At 42.3% G+C, this 12,552-nt stretch overlaps 1 protein-coding gene across 3 annotated transcripts in view; it reads left to right on the top strand.

Annotated features, from left to right (window-relative positions):
• eml3 (EMAP like 3) overlaps positions 1-12,552 on the top strand; it is a 42,245-nt gene that overhangs the window by 13,741 nt on the left and 15,952 nt on the right. For all 3 annotated transcript variants that reach the window (XM_014206607.3, XM_014206609.3, XM_014206608.3), the window contains exon 2: positions 12,146-12,319. In XM_014206607.3, the coding sequence (XP_014062082.2) occupies positions 12,146-12,319 (174 nt within the window). The remainder of the gene's footprint in view (positions 1-12,145; positions 12,320-12,552) is intronic.

Raw genomic sequence — 12,552 nt, 5'->3', positions numbered from 1 at the left:
CTCCAACGTCGTTTTGGAGAATTTGTCAGTACATCAAACCGGCCTCACAACCGCAGACTACGTGTAACCATGCCAGCCCAGGACCTCCACATCTGGCTTCATCACCTGTAACTCAGTAAAATCTTTGAAATTGTTCCATGTTGCATTTATATTTTTGTTCAGTGTATATTACATTGTCATTTATGCGATGGCTCAAGATTCTGTCCACATTCTTGGCTTCATCTTTCAAGCCCCCTTGGGATTTGATTTCTGACTCATAGCCACGTTTGCTCAGATCTGTGAGTTTTGGCATTTAATGCTAGTCTTGCTCCATTCGCCACAGATAATAGCAGTAATACTGTATTAATAACTTAATTTCTGTGTTTATTTAAATATGATAACTATACTGACTATAGACCCATTATTCAGAGGTGCAGGCCCACACAATCTGAGATAAATCAAGACAACCTCTACATTATACACATTGTCATATGATTTTTGTCCTGTGTAAAGTTTGCGTGAGTCATTTTGTGTATGACGTTAAGCTTCTTTCCTGCAGAAACACTCTGGGTTTGGATTGTGGGAGTGTTGGTGCTTTGTGTGTGTGTGTGTGTGTGTGTGTGTGTGTGCGAGCGAGCAAAAACGAGGCAGAGAAAGTGATAGAACGATTGCATGGAAGAGTCTGTCTGAATTGGGAGGTGAATAAAATAGATCATGTTTCAGTGATCATTAACAGTACACATAGTCCATTGTAATCTCTTCTCTCTCCCAGCTGTTTCTCATTTCTAACTGTTAAAATTTTCGTCCACAAGTCTTAACTTCATGCTTCGCAGTTGATCGAATCAGCTGAGATTTGCCAAAAACGATGAGAGTTGAAAGACTGAAAAGGAATCTCTTCCGTGTTGCTGGCTTTTCATTTAGGTTTCAAGTCAGTGGATTGGAACAGAGGCTAATGTGTTACAACCCATTCCATAGAGATAGGCCTAAAATGTAAATACTTGTGTTCTATTTAAAGGTGCAGTCTGCAGAAATAACTCCGCCATTTCCTAGATGCAAAAATTCTAATAGTCTACTTAATTTCTGTTTGTGACAAAACAAGCAGTCATTCTGTAGAGAATTATTATACCATCTAAACAGCTGTGAAATATATTTTCCATAACAAAAATATTATATTTTCAGCTGTTTGAAGCTTAAGAATAGAAATAGCGCACATAGAAGAGATCTACAGTTTCTTAGACTTGCTTTCAATGAGTGACAGATTTATGACTCACATTTATATGTGAATTTGGTCGGGTCGCCCAAAAAGTTACATATTGCAGCATTAATTCTGTATCCCATACTGTGTTGTTTAGTATACACTCTGAGATTAGACCTCCTCGTTGGTTTAGGGGCCGTATTATCTGTAGGCCACAGAGCATCTACTCTTCACGGTGCTGGCGAATGTCAATATTCTTTAGTGCCCTAACTCAACCACTTGAGTCAGGTGTTTCCTGTCCTTGATGAGAGATTCTTGCTCTCCTGCTATATTCTAAGCCGTCTTCAAACAAGTGTGTGATGTCACGTGTTTGCCTATGCATGTCATCATGACCAAGTTCATTGAGTTCAATTACAGTTTGCCTCAGCGTGGAATTTAAACGGCAAGAATATTATGTATGTAGTATTATCAAAACCACGGTATAGTGCGTAACACTGCATTCTCTCATTTCATGTATTGTTCACAAAAAGCCTTTCGTGAACTAACACTCGCACTTGTCTTTTTTCCCTTTACTAGCACCTACTTAGCTGATAGCAACTTTGAGGAAAAATGTACTATGGTTGTGATATGTGGTTGTCCCACCTAGCTACCTTAAGAGGAATGCACTAACTATAATTTGCGCTGGATAAGAGCGTCTGCTAACTCAAATGTAATGTAAATGTATTCCTGTATCATCTTCCATAGCTGTTGTTGTTCTGTCTGTGTGGTGTGTTTCCAGTGAGAGGCTTGGTCTGGCCTTGTAGACGGCTGGTTCAGTCTCAGTCTGAACACAGACAGCAGAGAGAGTCTTCCTACCAGCAAGGCTCAATGACCCCATTGTGTATGGACTGGAGCTATGGTACTGGTCGTTGTGTGTGTGTGTGTGTGTGTGTGGGCGGGTGGAGTGAAGCCATGGTTCTGGTTTCAGAGATTGCATACGAAAGTGTGCGGGTGTGTGTGGGTGTATTGATTTGAAGCCATCACTGGAATCTGAAAATATATATTTTTTCTTGCAGGCTTCAAGGCGAGGGATGTTTAAATGCTTTCAAGTCGTTAAGCGGAACTGTTTCTCCTCTGGTGATGGATTGCATGTTCGCTTGGCCACTGCATTCTTATCCAACTGTTTAAAGTGTTATTTTTCCCTACGAGCCAAACCAGGCAAAACAGTCAAGTGCTCTAGGAGTTTTTAGGAAACGCTTCACCCAGTGCTCACTAGTAAGTAGGTGAGAGGCACTCAGTGAGAACCACTCCTCCTCTCAATGGAAATGAGCACACTTGGAGTTACAAATACTTACTATCAACAACAATGACTGTTAAATGATAGCTTAACTGCTACAGTGGATGATTCAGTAGCAGCATAGGTTATACCAGCTGTGGTGCCAGTAGGCAAAGGGTTAGGGACAACGTAAAGAGAAGGTATCATGCTGTGAGTCACTTACATACCATTAACAAAACAATAAGAGCCGTGGCTTGATTATGAGAATTTCCAGTTTTTGGGGATTTTCGCCAAAATGTAAATCCATAGAATGACCCTTCTGGAGGAAAGGTTGTTGACAATACTTTACATTTTGTATCTAAAAGCATAATTGAGAAATAATTGATCAAAGTTTACATATTTATTAATTATACATCAGCCTTACCCAGGCCTCCTTTAAGACTCCATAAGTTTCATCTGTATGTGTTACAAAGCAAAAATTGGTGTCATATGAAGCTTTACCGCTTGGGCTGTAATATGAGTAGTATTTTGATTTCAAGAAAAATAAATTACATGAATTTAAGATGGCCGACCGTTGTTTTCAACGTAATCTACTCACGTTCGCATAAGCCTTTTGGTGGTTGCTGCCATCTTTCTAGCTCCAGTTTTACTGGGACAACTACGCCTGCACACTAGCAGTGTTCATTTTGGCACTCTTTTGATTTGGTCAGTTTGACTAAAATATCATTGTTTTAGTCACATTTTTGTAGTTTGAATAATTATTTGGTCTAGTTATTGTCAATGTTGAAAACAGTTTAGTGAACTAAATGCCCTTTCTTTTTTGTCATAGTTTAGTCACATCTTATTTTTATTGCCTCATTAAGCTATCGTAAACGTAGTGCCTTCGGAAAGTATTCAGACTCTTTGACTTTTTCCATATTTTGTTACGTTACAGCCTTATTCTGAAATGTATTAACTTGTTTCCCCCCCATCAATCTACACACAATACCCCATAATGATATCACAATACCCCATAATGATATCACAGTACCCCATAATGATATCACAATACCCCATAATGACGAAGCAAAAACAGTCTTTTAGACATTTTTGTTCAAATGTATACACACAAACAAACAAAAAATATCACATTTACATAAGTTTTCAGACCCTTTACTCAGTACTTTGTTGAAGCACCTTTGGCAGCGATTACAGCCCCGTGTCTTCTTGTGTATAACGCTACAAGCTTGGCACACCTGTATTTGGGGAGTTTCTCCCATTCTTCACTGCAGATCATTTCAAGCTCTGTCAGGTTGGATGGGGAGCGTTGCTGCACAGTTATTTTCAGGTCTCTCCAGAGATGTTAAATCGGGTTCAAGTCCGGGCTCGGGCTGGGCCACTCAAGGACATTCAGAGACTTGTCCCGATGCCACTCCTGCATTGTCTTTGCTGTGTGCTTAGGGTCGTTGTCCTGTTGGAAGGTGAACCTTCGCCCCAGTCTGAGGTCGTGAGTGCTCTGGAGCAGGTTTTTATGAAGGATCTGTCTGTACTTTGCTCTGTTAAATCAATCAATAAATAAAATGTATTTATAAAGCCCTTCTTACATCAGCTGATGTCAGTATGTGATGTGCTGTACAGAAACCCAGCCTAAAACCCCAAACAGCAAGCAATGCAGGTGTAGAAGCACGGTGGCTAGGAAAAACTCCCTAGAAAGGCCAAATCCAAGAGAGGAACCAGGCTTTGAGGGGTGGCCAGTCCTCTTCTGGCTGTGCCGGGTGGAGATTATAACAGAACATGGCCAAGATGTTCAAATGTTCATAGATGACCAGCAGGGTCAGATAATAATAATCACAGTGGTTGTCGAGGGTGCAACAGGTCAGCACCTCAGGAGTAAAATGTCAGTTGGCTTTTCATAGCCGATCATTCAGAATATCTCTACCGCACCTGTTTTCTCTAGAGAGTTGAAAACAGCAGGTCTGGGACAAGGTAGCATGTCCGGTGAAAAGGCCAGGGTTCCATAGCCGCAGGCAGAACAGTTGAAACTGGAACAGCAGCACGACCAGGTGGACTGGGGACAGAGAGAGTCATCAGGCCAGGTAGTCCTGAGGCATGGTCCTAGGGCTTAGGTCCTCTGAGAGAGAGAGAGCATAATTAAATTCACACAGGACACCGAATAAGACAGGAGAAATACTCCAGATATAACAGACTGACCCTAGCCCCCTGACCCTAGCTCCGACACAAACTATTACAGCATAAATACTGCAGGCTGAGACAGGTGGGGTCGGGAGACACTGTGGCCCTGTCCGCTGATACCCCCGGACAGGGCCAAACAGGCAGGATATAACCCCACCCACTTTGCCAAAGTACAGCCCCCACACCACTAGAGGGATATCTTCAACCACCAACTTACTATCCTGAGACAAGTCCGAGTATAGCCCATGAAGATCTCCCCACGGCACGAACCCAAGGGGGGGCGCCAACCCGGACAGGAAGACCACGTCAGTGACTCAACCCACTCAAGTGATGCACCCCTCTTAGAGACGGCATGGAAGAGCACCAGTAAGCCAGTGACAGCCCCCGTAATACGGTTTGAGGCAGAGAATCCCAGTGGAGAGAGGGGAACCGGCCAGGCAGAGACAGCAAGGGCGGTTTGTTGCTCCAGTGATTTTCCGTTCACCTTCACACTCCTGGGGCAGACTACACACAATCATAGGATCTACTGAAGAGATGAGTCTTCAATAAAGACTTAAAGGTTGAGACCGAGTCTGCGTATCACATTGATAGGCAGACCATTCCATAAAAATGTATCTCTATAGGAGAAAGCCCTGCCTCCAGCTGTTTGCTTAGCAATTCTAGGGACAGTAAGGAGGCCTGCGTCTTGTGACCGTAGCGTACGTGTAGGTATGTACGGCATGACAAAATCGGAAAGATGGGTAGGAGCAAGCCCATGTAAAGCTTTGTAGGTTAGCAGTAAAACCTTGAAATCAGCCCTAGCCTTAAGAGGAAGCCAGTGTAGAGAGGCTAGCACTGGAGTAATGTGATGAAATATTTTGGTTCTCGTCAAGATTCTAGCAGCCGTGTTTAGCACTAACTGAAGTTTATTTAGTGCTTTATCCGGTTAGCTGGAAAGTACAGTTGTGGCCAAAAGTTTTGAAAATAACACAAATATTAATTTCCACAAAGTTTGCTGCTTCAGTGTCTTTAGATATTTTTGTCAGATGTTACTATGGAATACTGAAGTATAATTACAAGCATTTCATAAGGGTCAAATGCTTTTATTGACAATTATATGAAGTTGATGCAAAGCGTCAATATTTGCAGTGTTGACCCTTCTTTTTCAAGACCTCTGCAATCCGCCCTGATATGCTGTCAATTAACTTCTGGGCCACATCCTGACTGATGGCAGCCCATTCTTGCATAATCAATGCTTGGAGTTTGTCAGAATTTGTGGGTTTTTGTTTGTCCACCTGCCTCTTGAGGATTGACCACAAGTTCGCAATGGGATTAAGGTCTGGGGACTTTCCTGGCTGTGGACCCAAAATATTGATGTTTTGTTCCCCGGGTCACTTAGTTATCACTTTTTCCTTATGGCAAGGTGCTCCATGCTGGAAAAGGCATTGCTCGTTACCAAACTGTTCCTGGATGGTTGGGAGAAGTTGCTCTCGGAGAATGTGTTGGCACCATTCTTTATTCATGGCTGTGTTCTTAGGCAAAATTGTGATTGAGCCCACTCCCTTGGCTGAGAAGCGACGCCACACATGAATGGTCTCAGGATGCTTTACTGTTGGAATGACACAGGACTGATGGTAGTGCTCACCTTGTCTTCTCTGGACAAGCTTTTTTTCCGGATGCCCCAAACAATCGGAAAGGGGATTCATCAGAGAAAATGACTTTACCCCAGTCCTCAGCAGTCCAATCCCTGTACCCTTTGCAGAATATCAGTCTGTCCCTGATGTTTTTCCTGGAGAGAAGTGGCTTCTTTGCTGCCCTTCTTGACACCAGGCCATCCTCCAAAAGTCTTTGCCTCACTGTGCGTGCAGATGCACTCACACCTGCCTGCTGCCATTCCTGAGCAAGCTCTGTACTGGTGGTGCCCCGATCCCGCAGCTGAATCAACTTTAGGAGACGGTCCTGGCGCTTGCTGGACTTTCTTGGGCGCCCTGAAGCCTTCTTCACAACAATTGAACCGCTCTCCTTGAAGTTCTTGATGATCTGATAAATGGTTGATTTAAGTGCAATCTTACTGGCAGCAATATCCTTGCCTGTGAAGCCCTTTTTGTGCAAAGCAATGATGACAGCATGTGTTTCCTTGCAGTTAACCATTGTTGACAGAGGAAGAACAATGATTCCAAGCACCACCCTCCTTTTGAAGCTTCCAGTCTGTTATTCAAACTCAATCAGCATGACAGAGTGATCTCCAGCCTTGTCCTCGTCAACACTCACACCTGTGTTAACGAGAGAATCACTGACATGATGTCAGCTGGTCCTTTTGAGGCAGGGCTGAAATGCAGTGGAAACGTTTTTGGGGGATTCAGTTCACTTGCATGGCAAAGAGGGACTTTGCAATTAATTGCAATTCATCTGATCAGTCTTCATAACATTCTGGACTATATGCAAATTGCCATCATACAAACTGAGGCAGCAGACTTTGTGAAAATTGATATTTGTGTCATTCTCAACTTTTGGCCACGACTGTAGAGCATTGCAGTAGTCTAATCTAGAAGTGACAAAAGCATAATTTTTGGACAGAAAGTTCTTGATTTTTGCAATGTTACGTAGATGGAAAAAAGCTGTCCTTGACACAGTCTTGATAAGTTCGTCAAAAGAGAGATCAGTGTCCAGAGTAACGCTGAGGTCCTTCAGTTTTATTTGAGACAACTGTACAACCATCAAGATTCATTGTCAGATTCAACAGAAGATCTCTTTCTTTCTTGGGACCTAGAACTAGTATCTCTGTTTTGTCCGAGTTTAAAAGTAGAACATTTACTGCCATCCACTTCCTTATGTCTGAAACACAGGCTTCCAGGGAGGGACATTTTGGGGCTTCACCATGTTTCATCGAAAAGTACAGCTGTGTGTCGTCTGCATAGCAGTGAAAGTTGACATTGTGTTTCCGAATGACATCACCAAGGGGTCAAATATAGTGAAAACAATATTGGTCCTAAAACAGAGCCTTGAGGAACACCGAAATGTACAGTTGATTTGTCAGAGGACAAACCATTTACAGAGACAAGCTGATATCTTTCTGACAGATAAGATCTAAACCAGGCCAGAACTTGTCCATGTAGACCAATTTGGGTTTCCAATCTCTCCAAAAGAATGTGGTGATCGATGGTATCAAAAGCAGCATTAAGGTCTAGGAGCACGAGGACAGATGCAGAGCCTCTGTCTGATGCCATTAAAAGGTCATTTTCCACCTTCACAAGTGTAGTCTCAGTGCTATGATGGGGTCTAAAACCAGACTGAAGCGTTTCGTATACATTGTTTGCCTTCAGGAAGGCAGTGAGTTGCTGCGCAACAGCTTTTTCAATTTTCTTTTAGAGGAATGAGCGATTCGATATAGGCCGATTTTTAGTTTTTCTGGGTCAAGGTTTGGCTTTTTCAAGAGAGGCTTTGTTACTACCACTTTTAGTGAGTTTGGTACACATCCGGTGGATAGGGAGCCGTTTATTATGTTCAACATAGGAGGGTCAAGCACAGAAAGCAGCTCTTTCAGTAGTTTAGTTGGAATAGGGTCCAGTATGCAGCTTGAAGGTTTAGAGGCCATGACTATTTTCATCAATGTGTCAAGAGATATAGTATTAAAAAACTTGAGTGTCTCCCTTGATCTTAGGTCCTGGCAGGGGTGTGCAGACTCCAGACAACTGAGTTTTGGAGAAATACGCAGATTTAATTGAGGAGTCCGTAATTTGCTTTCTAATGATCATGATCTTTTCGTCAAAGAAGTTCATGAATTCATTACTGCTGACTCCACTAAGCTGGCAGGCTGGCTAACAGCCTGCTGCCTGGCCTGCACCCTATCTCATTGTGGAGCTAGGTGAGTTAGAGCCCTGCCTATGTTCGTAGATAAGATGAGAGCACCCCTCCAGCTAGGATGGAGACCGTCACTCCTCAGCAGGCCAGTCTTGGTCCTGTTTGTGGGTGAGTCCCAGAAAGAGGGCCAATTATCTACAAATTCTATCTTTTGGGAGGGGCAGAAAAGTTTCATCTTTGCCTCGATCCTGACTAGTCGACCAGTCCCTGCTGCTGAAAAACTTTCCCACAGCATGATGCTCCCACCATCAAGCTTCACTGTAGGGATGGTGTCAGGTTTCCTCCAGACATGATGCTTGGCATTCAGGCCAAAGAGTTCAATCTTGGTTTCATCAGACCAGAAAATGTTGTTTCTCATGGTCTGAGAGTCTTTAGGTGCCTTTGGCTAACTCCAAGCGGGCTGTCGTGTGCCTTTTACTGAGGAGTGACTTCCGTCTGGCCACTCTACCATAAAGGCCTGGTTGGTGGAGTGCTGCAGAGATGATTGTCCTTATGGAAGTTTTTCCCATTTCCACAAAGGAACTCTGGAGCTTTGTCAGAGTAACCATCGGGTTCTTGGTCACCTCCCTGACCAAGGCCCTTCTCCCCCAATTGCTCAGTTTGGCCGGGCAGCCAGCTCTAGGAAGAGCCTTGGTGGTTCCAAATTTCTTATATTTAAGAATGATGGAGGCCACTGTGTTCTTGGGGACATTAAATGTTGCGGAAATGTTTTGGTACCCTTCCCCAGATCTGTGCCTCGACACAATCCTGTCTCAGAGCTCTACGGACAATTCCTTCAACTTCATGGATTGCTTTTTGATCTGACATGCACTGTCAACTGTGGGACCTTTATATAGACAGGTGTGTGCCTTTCCAAATCATATCCAATCAATTGAATTTACCACAGGTGGACTCCAATCAAGTTGTAGAAACATCTCAAGGATGATCAATGGAAACAGGATGCACCTGAGCTCAATTTCGAGTCTCATAGCAAAGGCTCTGAATACTATGTAAATAAGGTATTTCTCTTTAATATTTTTAATACATTTGCAAAAATTTCCCAAAACCTGTTTTCGCTTTGTCAATCCATTTTAGAATAAGGCTGTAACGTAACAAAATGTGGAAAAAGTCAAGGGGTCTGAATACTTTCCGAAGGCACTGTAAATCACTGATTTCCATGTGCACAAACAGACATAACCTTGTCCTTTCAACATATTTTTCTGCATAACATCTTATCGCATGATTTTGTTCCCAACAGCCAAATTGGCAGAAGAACACATCACTTTGCAGCAGATTTAAAAAAAAATTGTCAATGGCACCACCTCAGGATTTGGTCGCACAAATTTTCTTCCACAGCATCATGCAATATCATTCACCTTATAAAGTAATTCACAGTGCTTTTGACTGTGTAATAGACTACTGAGATGGTAGGCTATTCAAAAAATGTTGTTTCATCTAACATGCCGAAGCAGGAATGGATGGTTCAAGATATTTTGATGTGCAACCTAATCCATTGATTGTCATGAATTGTGATTTTTTTTTTTGTGTGAGAGAATATGTCTACGTCTTTATGTGCACTAATATCATAGGCTAATTTATTTTGGGGCTTATTCACCACATGAGGAAATGAAAACTCAAAACACATTAGCTAAATCGCTAACGCTAAGTATAATACCCACTTCTAGTAGTCATGTATTAATCTAACAGGAAATGTAATGTCCTAAAAATAAACTATTTTACAACCAAGAAATGTGATATGGCTTTAAGATACGATGCCGAGAAATTCATTATCACTAGAACAATCTATTTAGATATGATCAGACCTGATCAGAAAGCTTCTTTCCTTGCAGGTTCTTAATCAATCAGACAATTTACACTTTCCCTGGCCCAGACAGATTTGACGTATTTATACTGTGGCGTTGTTAAATACTAGTTTCTGATTGGCTTGAAGGTTATTCTAGAGCGTGCATTATTATCCTATAACGCACTGTATAATTCAATGGTAATAGAATATGTAAGAATGGACTATGTTTGAAGCAAAAGTCGAATTGATAACATTTGGTATTATTGAAATTAGATTTTAATAATAGCAAGCTAGGACTGATGGTTATCTAAACTAGCAAGTCTGTTTGTTTGGTTTTCAAGGCAACTACTGTCCCGTCTGTAGTAAATTTGCGCGCTACCTCAGTGGATGTGTAACACATTTCTACCTGCAAATTAAAACATTTCCAGCGGTAAATGTTCTAAATTATAGCCATGGTATAATGGGGATAATCAACTCGGGGCTCTATGCGTTCTCTGGAAAATAACGAACGACGTGGAAGGTGGGTTCCACGACGCGCTATAATGAACGACGTGGAATAGCGCGTCGTCGAACCCACCATCCACGTCGTTGGTTATTTTCCAGAGAACACACAGCCTCTCGTTAATTATCCCTTCCTTATTATATTCTACTGAGCCATTTACTTTGTTAGTATTCTTAATTTTTATTGTTTATTTTTGTTGTTGCATTGTCTAGAAGGAAGTAAGCATTATGTTGCGTACCCCATGCATAAGACTAATAAAACCTGGAACTTTTAAACACACTAAAATATAGCAAATGTGGCCAACCAACGCTGAAAGTAGTGTAGGCCGCACTAAAAACAAGCTGCAGTTGGCTCAGGGTCTGATCATTGTTCATATGACATTGCGACATACAGGAATGCTGTCTTCGCTTTCAAATCTGAGGGAATTCGTTGGAAATGTAAACACACATGATCGAATAGGCCCAATCCCAAAACGTACACACATATAGATAAAATGTAAGTATGTGGCGACTTATTAATATCCTAACAGACTCAAATCCTTTTGTTAAACACCACCTAATTATAAACAAGTCTTCCTACTGCAATGTCTCAGGAAATTAGCAGGAAACGTAGACATGTCCAGAATCATCATGGAATAGGCAGTCCCAACACGTGTGCACTACTTTAGAGAAAGTAGGTCTGCAGACACTTAACAAACATTTTAGCTAAACCCTGTACCCTAAACACAACCTGACGATAAACAATTAGACAATTCCACTCCATTTTTTGCAAAGCTGCTGGAAATTGCGAAAGGTTGAGAAAACCAGAAACATATGCTTTAACTTCTTTCCTCCTAATGGTGGTAAAGGTCTCCTGCCTTCTTTTACTAATGGTGGTAACAATCTCCTGCCTTCTTTTTGTGATGGAAAAGGACTTAGTTCAGTAAATTATCAGTGTCAGAGTACCATGATTGTTCAAGTAGCCTAAATAAATATGTTTCTCTCAACTCATGAAGTGTCATCCCGTCCTTTAAATTGTAGACGTGCTGGATGAGGCCGTTAATGTTGGCTTTATAGTCAGACATTGCAGGAGTCGTATCTTCATGCAGAATCTAAGTCTTCCTGCCTCTTTTGAGGAATATTTGTGGGCTGTTAGCAGTATTTACAACACCAGGGTCATGTCTTACTGCTTGCATCTTTTTACGTTTTCCCAGCTTGCATTTTATAGTTGAATCCAACCTATGCATTGGTATTTATAGTAGTACTTCACTTCTATATTTCATTTGTCTAGAGGACAATCCTATCTGCCAATGGAGTGACAGCATTGAGTTGGATATAGACTACCATTGGTTGTCCTTATTTTCCCCAATATCCACAAATGATGTGACAGCATGTGGTTCCATACTGTCTCCTGATTTGTTGTCATGGTCCGTCTGCACAGATGACGTGTCCGGCAGCAGCGCTGAGTACCCAGACCGTGTGTCCATGATGGAGGGGCGTCTGCAGTCGCAGGAAGATGAGATCACGCTGCTGAAGTCATCACTGGCCGACGCGCTACGCAGGCTCCGCCTCCACGACCAGTTGATCCCCCTGCTTAAACAGCAGATCATCGCAGGTGGATGGCCAACCATCAGACCACAGTTGTACTCTTTTAACATTATTGTGCCCGAACAGTACTGTGCTGGCTTGGATATTTTCTTCACGGCACGGTTCCAGCAAATATCTTGAATGTTTAACCAGGCCGGTAAAGTGCAGCTCGGCTCAGTAGTGTGAAAATGGTTGTAGGTGATTAACTACAGTACACAAGCAATAAGCTGTAACCGATACATTATCCTACCCATGTCTTGT

This window comes from Salmo salar, chromosome 07 (assembly GCF_965601325.2).
Source record: "Salmo salar chromosome 07, fSalSal1, whole genome shotgun sequence".
In the NCBI taxonomy this organism is placed as follows: domain Eukaryota; kingdom Metazoa; phylum Chordata; class Actinopteri; order Salmoniformes; family Salmonidae; genus Salmo; species Salmo salar.
Note: the sequence above shows the minus strand (reverse complement) of the source record. Positions and strands in the feature narration are given on the sequence as shown.